This window comes from Gasterosteus aculeatus, chromosome 9, assembly GCF_964276395.1.
Source record: "Gasterosteus aculeatus chromosome 9, fGasAcu3.hap1.1, whole genome shotgun sequence".
In the NCBI taxonomy this organism is placed as follows: Eukaryota; Metazoa; Chordata; class Actinopteri; order Perciformes; family Gasterosteidae; genus Gasterosteus; species Gasterosteus aculeatus.
In genome coordinates, this window is record NC_135696.1 from 9397857 (window position 1) to 9406859 (window position 9003).

The 9003-nt window shown below is 44.9% G+C and overlaps 1 protein-coding gene across 1 annotated transcript; it reads left to right on the forward strand.

The window, feature by feature from the left end:
- The first annotated feature begins 2473 nt into the window (after nt 1-2473).
- Nucleotides 2474-8829, forward strand: dusp5 (dual specificity phosphatase 5). The gene is made up of 4 exons (XM_040187419.2): nt 2474-4667; nt 5403-5542; nt 6041-6260; nt 8064-8829. The coding sequence occupies exons 1-4, from the start codon at nt 4304-4306 to the stop codon at nt 8468-8470; spliced, it is 1131 nt and encodes a 376-aa protein (XP_040043353.1). The 5' UTR covers nt 2474-4303; the 3' UTR covers nt 8471-8829.
- Nucleotides 8830-9003: the final 174 nt, after the last annotated feature.

Sequence of the window (9003 nt, forward strand, 5' to 3'; positions counted from 1 at the left end):
GTTAGAACACAGTGTCATCATGTGGACGCTCAGTCAGCAAATCAGGAAACACCTGGGCTGCTGAGGGGGGAGCGAGTCGGAGGGAGGGGGCGGCACATGTCCCAATGAAGGCAACCTATTGTGTTTTAGAGCTTTTTATAAGTCACATGGAAAAAAGGGACATTCTGGGCAGGAAGTGTTATGACGCACTCACATACCAAAGCTAATGCAGTTTGCTGAGCAGTAATTGTCTGCTGCAAATACTACAAGTCCTGTGACACGAGTTACATGAACTATTCTATCGGCAAATAAAGAAACTGTTTTTTTACATTGTTCTTACTGTTTTTTCTCTTTTGCAAACAACTGGCCAAATGTGTCATGAAAATAAAAGAACATTAGAGTGAAGTTTGACACATACTAGCACAGTTAGAATGAAAGAGTTAAAGAGTGGTTCTGTCACGATCCACCATTTTGGATCGGTGTTCCAGTATGAAACAGCGAGAGATCTATTATATGTGAAACAGAAAACACGTTAGACTAGAAAACTGCTCGCGACTTGAGTTTCTGTTTTGTGAGTCATTGATAGTTAAAATTTGAGTATTTCAACAATAAAAATAGAAGGATATTGCACAACCTCGGAAATGGACAAATTAAGTCAATTGAACCAAACTTCAACTAGACAGCAACATTTCACCATAGTGCAACTCTACAAGCAGTTGTCATCACATGTCATTGATCTAAATCTACTTTGTGAACATTGCCAAACTCATCCAGTATGCCGGTGTCGTTATTCCCATTGAGGGGGAAGAAGTCTCATCTGGTGCTGCAGTGATGGGGAGCGCCGGTGACAACAACAGGCAGTGATGTTTTGAATAAGATAAAAATCATTAAGAAAGATCATTAGGACACAGAATTCATATATGTTGCATATAATCCCACAGAATGGTGATATCCTCAGCAGTTATCTCTGAAGGATTTTTATGTGTTATTAAAGTTTTGGTGGTTAACATTAGAGAAAAAAAAGAATACCATTTTTATTTCACCTGAATCTATAGCGTGATGGCATGAGACTCACATGTTTAACAGGACTTTCTTCCCTTTTTGCTGCAGCCCAGCATTATAATTCTTATTATTATTTTGATCACTCATTAATCTACCAATTTTTCAATTAATTTAGACAGAATGACAGCAAACGGCCATCGTTCTGACAGCTTCCCAGAGCCCATACAGACCTCAGTCCAAGACACAAAGATATTCATTATACCCACAAATTGACCTGTTGAGTAACTCCTCACACAGAGACACACTGGGTTTGACACACTGGGTTTGACACACTGGGTTTGACACAGTCATGCACGAGACTACGGTCCTGATAGGGGAACAGCTGACCACAGCACTGCCAGCAGCCCTCTGGTTTGAAAACCGCTTGCCTCCTTACTAAACATATTAGCGATACTCCCGAGCCTCTGATATACTGAGGCGATCCTGTTGGAGAGACGCGTGTGGGCTCGACCCATTCGTAGTAGGACAGGGAGGGGAAGAAGAGAGAGAAAAAACAAAAATATATTTAGAAATAAACGTTGGATGAGCATTTTGTTGATCTGCCTCATCTGGGTCCACTGTTGTTATTTACAGCTGACACGAACAAACCCCATAATTAAACGAGGGCTTGGAAACGGAGGGTGGTCCCCCCCCCGCTCATCGGCCATGATGTGCAGTGCAGATTAGGTTGGACCACATGGCCGTTTGCCTGCTGTCCCTTTAATCCTCAGCCACCATCCACAGATATCTCCACCGATCTTTCTGCCTGTTTTTCGGTGTTTTTTCTTTTGTCTGGTCTCTTGTCATCTGTGGCTGTCACTGTGTTTGTCTGGATAGGCCCTCCACCCCCCCTCAACCCCCACCAACCCCCTCACACACAAACACACACATACTTTGTTTTGCTCTTTTGATCATTCACAAGCATAAACAAGATGATGTAACACATTATTTGTTGGACTCATTCGCTTTCAGGGCCTCTTGTTTTCACTATGTTTAGGCTACATTTTAAGCATGGGCGAGGAACTTTACAAATAAAGCCCACATGAACAGATTCACATGAACACTGGTCAAATCCTCATGAGCTTTGGTTAAGTTCAGGTCGGATCAGGATCTATCTAAAGTAATGGGTCAACATTTTCGCTTCCTAGTAAAAGGTTATGTGAGGTGATTCACTGTGTGTTAGGACTGAGTTCACGTCATGGTGGAACATGCTGTGCATCGTTTAAACCTGTTAATTAATTTGGGGGATTAGGCTTACACGCTGAGGAATATAAAGCAGGTTGTACATGAGCGGTGGAAGTCAGAGGTTGCTTTTGTCAGCTGCTCGTGGTCAGCAGCAGCTGTCCCTAAAAGTCCCCGTGAATGCTACATGCAAGATTAGCCACAAGTAGCCTCAACAAATAAAACACCTGTAGGGATTCATAGTACTCAGAGTGTGATACCTACTATGTGAACACACTCACAGAAATGTTTAGGGCTAATAATTAAGATTTACATATTTGATTTGCATTCAAATGTTCCATAATTTGGATGGCAGTTTTAATTTCACCAAACTAATACATTTGCTAGTCAAACATTATTGAAACAAGTAAGAATCCAAACCAGTGTAAAAAATATGAATCTACCTGATGGGTTTTAAAATGAATGCATTTACCGTAAACAAATCAAATTTGTAATACATTTATAACCAGGTTTATGTGTGCAGTATTAATTAGTTTTATATTCGTAGTAAGCACGTTATGTTCGATAAAATCAATTAAGTTATAAATACACACAATTGACTTGCTGTTTTTTAATAAAACCCTGTATTTCGATAATTATGCCAAAATCTTTGAATCTGTTTATCCCACACTTATTTATGTACCTACTAAATTATTATTATTATTATCAGACAACGTTTTTCACATTAACTATTTATTGGTTTGTTATTTGGAAAACAAAATGGCTTTTTCACAAAGTCACACATTCACTACAAGTTAATAATTATTTCAACACATGTAGGTTGGCACGCTGGTATCCATAATGGTTTGATTTGATTTGATCTGCAGCCATAAAACATGTACATACATCGATAACAGGCAAATTATTGAAGATGACAGAAGATTCACCATCACGTTACATGTTGCTCTGAGATGGCCGAGAGACGTCTGATGTCACTTCCTCTTCTGAACCGTTCCATTTCCCCCAAATATGTATGTAAATTAATCTAATTTCTCATTAGCTAATAAGTTTTCCAGTTAAACTTATTCAAACTATAAATGTGTTTTAACTCACTAATTAAATTGTTTTACAATTGGCTGACTTATGCTTATTGGAATGGTAATACGTACATTTTAAGTAGTGTTTAAATCAAATGAAAAAGACGAAAATCCTACAGGATGATTTATGCAACTATTCATTATTTTGAGTGCAGAAAATATATGGCATTTGTATCTGCTGTTCTATCCTTCTTTTTGGTGTTTTTGGAAGAGATGTTAGTTTTTCAGGGGATCCATTTGCTGTTTAAATTTGTGTGGGTTCATTTTGGTCTCATTTCATATGTTATCCCTATTATATTCATGGAACACGTCCTTCTGGTTGTGAATTTGTGTTAGACTCTTCTTTGTCATTCACAGTATCTCTGCTTCATGTTGTCTTTGAGCCTTTCGTGTTTGAAAGCATCCAAAAACATCCTTTTTACTTTTTGTCCAGGGGATGCCCAGCAGATTTTGCTGTCTTATCAAAGCACTCTGGCTGTCAGTTGGGAGCTAAAAAAAAAATGAAACGACTGATGTGCAGTAAGGCGAGGCGATTTTATTTGTATATCGCATCTCAATGCGGGGGATTTAAAAATGCTTCACATAAAACCATTAAAAACATCCAAAAATGAAGCAAGGAGATTTAAAACAGGTTCAAAATTGAAGAAATAGAATAACATTTAACATACCAAGATACATAAACCCAGAAGTTGTCAACTAAGGGCAGCAGCAAACAAAGTCTTTAATCAGGATTTGGAGGAGTTGAGGGACAGTGAGACAGCGAGTTCTTCTTCAATCAAACACACTGCGGCTCCAGGGCTCTTAGGGGCGGAGCCACAGCCCAGTCATGCCTGTGGGCGGGGCGCCTCGCTGCGATCCCGCCTCACCGGTGTCCATGTATGGGTCGTGACGTCACGCGCCGGAGGTCTCATTCACATAAAACCGATTGGCCGGAATCCCCTCAGAGGACATGTAGCCACAGACGCGCACGGGACTACTCGACTCGTACTTCTTCACTGCAATAAGCTCCACCGCTCGGCGTCAACATGAAGGTGTCCAGCGTAGACTGCCGCCATCTGAGGAAAGTCATCCGGAAGGAGAGCGGCAGCTGCCTGGTGGTGGACTGCAGACCGTATCTCTCGTTCGCCGACTCCAACATCAGAGGCTCCGTCAATGTCAATCTCAACTCCGTGGTGGTGCGGAGGTCCCGAGGAGGGCCGGTGCCGCTGCACTTTGTCATCCCGGACGAGCGCTCCCTGCTCCGGCTGCGGGAGGGCAGCATATCGGCAATCATTGCTCTGGATGACCGGACGTCCCACTGGCAGAAACTGAAAAAGGACAGCGTGGCGCAAATAGTAATAAACACTCTTTCTCATCTGGCGAGCGGGGCGAACATCTGTTTCCTCAAAGGTGAGAGCCTCGTGACATTAAGCTGCCTTTAAACGCGGAACGCATCCGGTTGTCGTTTTCTTCAAGAATATGTTGGAGGTGAATTGTATAGGAAAGCCAGTACGGTGATTTACAGCTTTAATATTCTTTGTATTTTTTTTGCTTTTTATTAACTGCCGTCCGCGAGGCTTGACCAAATTATTTTTTTGTATTCTCTATTAAATACCCAAAAAATCGATTTATATTTCGGCGGCGTAACTGCACGTCCCTCCCGTTTTATTTCACCTGTCCTTTTTATAATCCAGATGCGTTGTCCCTCTCGTCCGTGTCAAGCGCTGCTTACATTCTTCTCTCCCTCTCTGGGGGAGACGAATGTCCCGCGTGCGTCAACGCGGCGCGTGAGTCAGTGCGGGAGAAACGCATTGAAAACAAAAACTACCCGATTGGCAAGAAAACCCCAACCTGACCCTCCACAAAACCCGCCATTGTTTGTGGTAAGGTGTTGAAACACCTCTATTTCCGTCTTTCACCTCCGGGGTGTTAAAAGGATTACCGGTCTTTCCACTGGAGGCTTCAGTAATTCACTAATTAGGCGCTTATAATCAGGTTATAAATGCTTCACAAACGCTGCAATTTCACAAGACGTTTAGGCTGCCTGTGTGTGTGTGTGTGTGTGCAGAAATTGGCAGAATTCAGAATTGTTGTAAACTTCTTTATTTCAGTGGGTGCTTACGGGTTTCCTTCCTCTTCTCTCAGGAGGATACGAGAGTTTCCACTCTCAATACCCTGAACTTTGCACCGAGGTGAAAACCATCGACCAGAGCGTGACTGAAACCGAGAAAAGAGTCAACAGCAACGGCGAGAAGCTTTCTCACCGCAAACCAGATTACGATCAGGTACGGAAACACCCTTCGTGGCGCAGTAGGCCTACTTCCTACTCTGCCGCACGTGCATCCGGTGCCAGTTTTTATTTGTTCTCATGCACGAATGTATGTTTTTTTTCAAAGTACACACACCCAAGTCCTGCTGACATCAGAGAGACTTATATTTGGCATCAAAACATAAGCATCATATATGTGAGACCAGCTGACACACGCAGACAAAAACACTCTTTCATCGCTGACCTTTCTGCGCTGCCCAAACAGAAAGCGTGTGGCTGCTTCACATCCTGCAGAGCGCTATATTGTGGGTTATTTAACATGAATGGCTTACACAATAGAGGATATCCATCTCTCGTCCACCTCGACGGCTGTTTGTGTGTTGTGCCTCTGAACAGTTTCCTTATGGGTGGATAAAAGCAGGTGCATTGGGTCCATTATTCATGGTCGCATCAGCACTCGTGTATTCTGTATGTTGTGAATGCGCTGACGTCCGGTTCTCCCGCTCCCTCTCAGGGTAAACCCGTGGAGATCCTGCCTTTCCTCTACCTCGGTAGTGCCTATCACGCCTCCAGACAGGACTACCTAAGCGACCTTCACATCACAGCCTTGCTCAACGTGTCGCGCAGGGACCTGCAGCCGGCCAAGGGCCACTACCGCTACAAGTGGATCCCGGTGGAGGACAGCCACATGGCCGACATCAGCTCCCACTTCCAGGAGGCCATCGATTTTATCGGTGAGTTGGAGGAAACGAAACAATTGTGCCATCAAGAGGGTTCACGCTCCTAGAATTAGAAGGAAATAAACACACATGTAGTGCAGCATCGCCCAAAGTAGCCTCCCCGTGGGCGTATTTGTTTTTTAAATGCGTCCTCAAATAACCCTCCCCCGCCTCCCATGCTAAAGCCTCTCACCTGCCACCGTTCACAAATAGAGGCCCATAAACTGTAATCACTTTAACTTGATCGCCTGCCTGCAATCCTGCACCAGCGAATCCAGGCTGCCTTCATTCATTCAGGATTTGCACTCCGCACCCCCTCCCCCCCCTCCCATCCCACGGCCTCCTTCATCCCTCTCTCCCTTCCTCCCCCATCTTGACTAGAAAAAGACACTCCCATGTCGTCATCGCCTCCCGGGCCTAATCTCAGTGGCTTAATCTGCCGGGTGGGGCCAGTCAGAGTGACAACTGGGTGAGCTGGGTTTAGTGATGGTCGGGTGGAGCTTGGGGGCTGACTGACAAACACACACACACACACACACACACACACACACACACACACACACACAATTGTTTATGATGGTTGGGTGGAGGATAAAAGCCAGCTGACTGGCACATAATGAGAGGGCATACATTAGTGGCTGCTTGCAGGTGGGAACCATTGACGTCCGCGAGCCATTGAATGTGCTACAGAGAGAGAGAGAGAGAGAGAGAGAGAGAGAGAGGTGCTGGATAATAACAGCAGCAGGAGCAGAAGATGTACATAGTGTGCTGTTGGCTATTTATAGCCAGGCACAACCAAGGGCGAAGCACTCCCAGCAGCAGCCGTGTCGGCCAGCAGTGCTATTGTTGGCATGGTGGATTGTTTGGGGGATGCAGCCCACGTTTAGGGTCTCTATTATCGCCGGTAATTGTTAGAGTTCACGGACGGCACCTAAAGGGGTTTCAAAAGCTGTGTACGTGATGAATATCAACAAACTGCAGCCCCCCCCTCCTATAAAAATCAATCACCAATTCAGATGGGAAGTTCATGCAACATTAATGCGGTTTATGGAGAGGCTGTCTGCAGTGGCTCTCAGGACCAGGCAGAAGTTTCTCTATTTACTCTCTAAAGAGAGGTAAACACATGTGTGGCTCCGAAGTGGAACCCAGTGTCTGTGGGGGGGATTGAATTTGCGCACGAGAAAGTCAGTGAAGCAGACGTGTTGGTCTTTGCGGTTGTTTTAGGAGTTTGCAAAACCTCGAAATGAGTCGTGAGTGACTCTTGTGCAGATGACAGAAAGCAGATATCGGTGTGGGCATCAGAGCAAACAGAAAGGCGTGTAGGAGTGCCGAGGCTCCAAATGAGAACAGGCTGTGCCAGAGCGAGCTCTGCAGCAGCAGCAGCACCCGCGGCCCCCACAGCGGTGGAGGACAAAGCAAGTATCATGTACAGCTTTGCACACTGACTCACAAGCGCCCGTGAGCGTCCAACCGTATGCACCGACAGGGTTGAGCTTGTGAGAGGGGAAGACACTACAGATGTGCAGAAAAGTGTTTGCATTGAATAGTGAGTGGGAGTGAAGGGTAGGCAATGATTTCAATATTAAAATGTAGTGTTTCATTGACGGTTTTTCACTGTTTTAGACTCGCTGTTGAGTCGCTTCCGCCTCTTCGCCGTCATAACTTGACTTTTCAAACGTCAATTAGACACAGAAAACTAAAATGAACGCACGGTTTGATTCACATCCATTTGTGGATCATCACAAATAGAAAAAGTCTGTGCCACCGTCTCACCACAGATCATTAACCCCCGTCGTCTCCTCCTTCCTCTCCCACCAGATAACGTTAAGCAATCGGGGGGGAAAGTTCTGGTCCACTGCGAAGCAGGCATCTCCCGCTCCCCCACCATCTGCATGGCCTACATCATGAGGACGCAGCAGCTGCGGCTGGACGCGGCCTTCGACATCATCAAGCAGCGCCGGGCGGTCGTCTCACCCAACTTCAGCTTCATGGGTCAGCTGCTGCAGTTCGAGTCGGAGGTCCTCTGCACGGCCCCGGCTCACGCCGCCACACCCGAGCCCGCCACGCCCTGCGCACAGGAGTCCGCCTCCTTTTTTGCCAATGACTTCAACACCACCTTCAGCACCAAAAACTTTGAGCCATCCGTGTTCACGCTCCCTACCTCTTGCCTGCAGTCCCCGGTCCACCACCAGTTCAAACTGAGCCCGATAACTGCACTGCCTTAAAATGAACTGCGACTGCTTGTAGTCTTACTTGAAAAGAGAAATAAAGGAGAAACTATATCGGTGGTGTTGGAACCAGCAGAGCAGGAAAGTCGGAATGATAGTATTCATGAGACTTGAACACTATGGACTTGTAGACGTTGATGTTGTTATCCTGTCTTCTGAACCGCTAAAATGAAACAACGCGTCCCAGCGGTGAACTGCAATATACATGCCTTAGGTTGATATTGTGACTAACGCCTATTCACAAAAGCAGTCGGGCATTTAAACCTAATTTATTTGAAAATTACAGTCTGTCTGTCTGATTTTTTTCAATAGCGTGGATGTTAAAATGTGTTTAATAAATGTTTTCACCACAGAAATATATCTCTTTTGGCACGTTATCATTGCAATGTGATGTTTATTGTTGTTGTTATTATTGTAGTGTAGGTACAGGCTAACTAGGAAGTCAAACAAGATTTACAAGTGAGAGTGATTTACATGAGGACCATCTCAAATAACATGACAGAGGAAAAATCCATGAGTGTTTGCATGTA

Excerpts from the sequence above, each read along its gene's own strand:
- dusp5 (XM_040187419.2), top strand. The coding sequence starts at position 4,304 with ATGAAGGTGTCCAGCGTAGACTGCCGCCATCTGAGGAAAGTCATCCGG. Across the intron at positions 4,668-5,402 it reads GAACATCTGTTTCCTCAAAG|GAGGATACGAGAGTTTCCAC; the intron begins GTGAGAGCCTCG and ends CTCTTCTCTCAG. Across the intron at positions 6,261-8,063 it reads GGAGGCCATCGATTTTATCG|ATAACGTTAAGCAATCGGGG; the intron begins GTGAGTTGGAGG and ends CTCTCCCACCAG.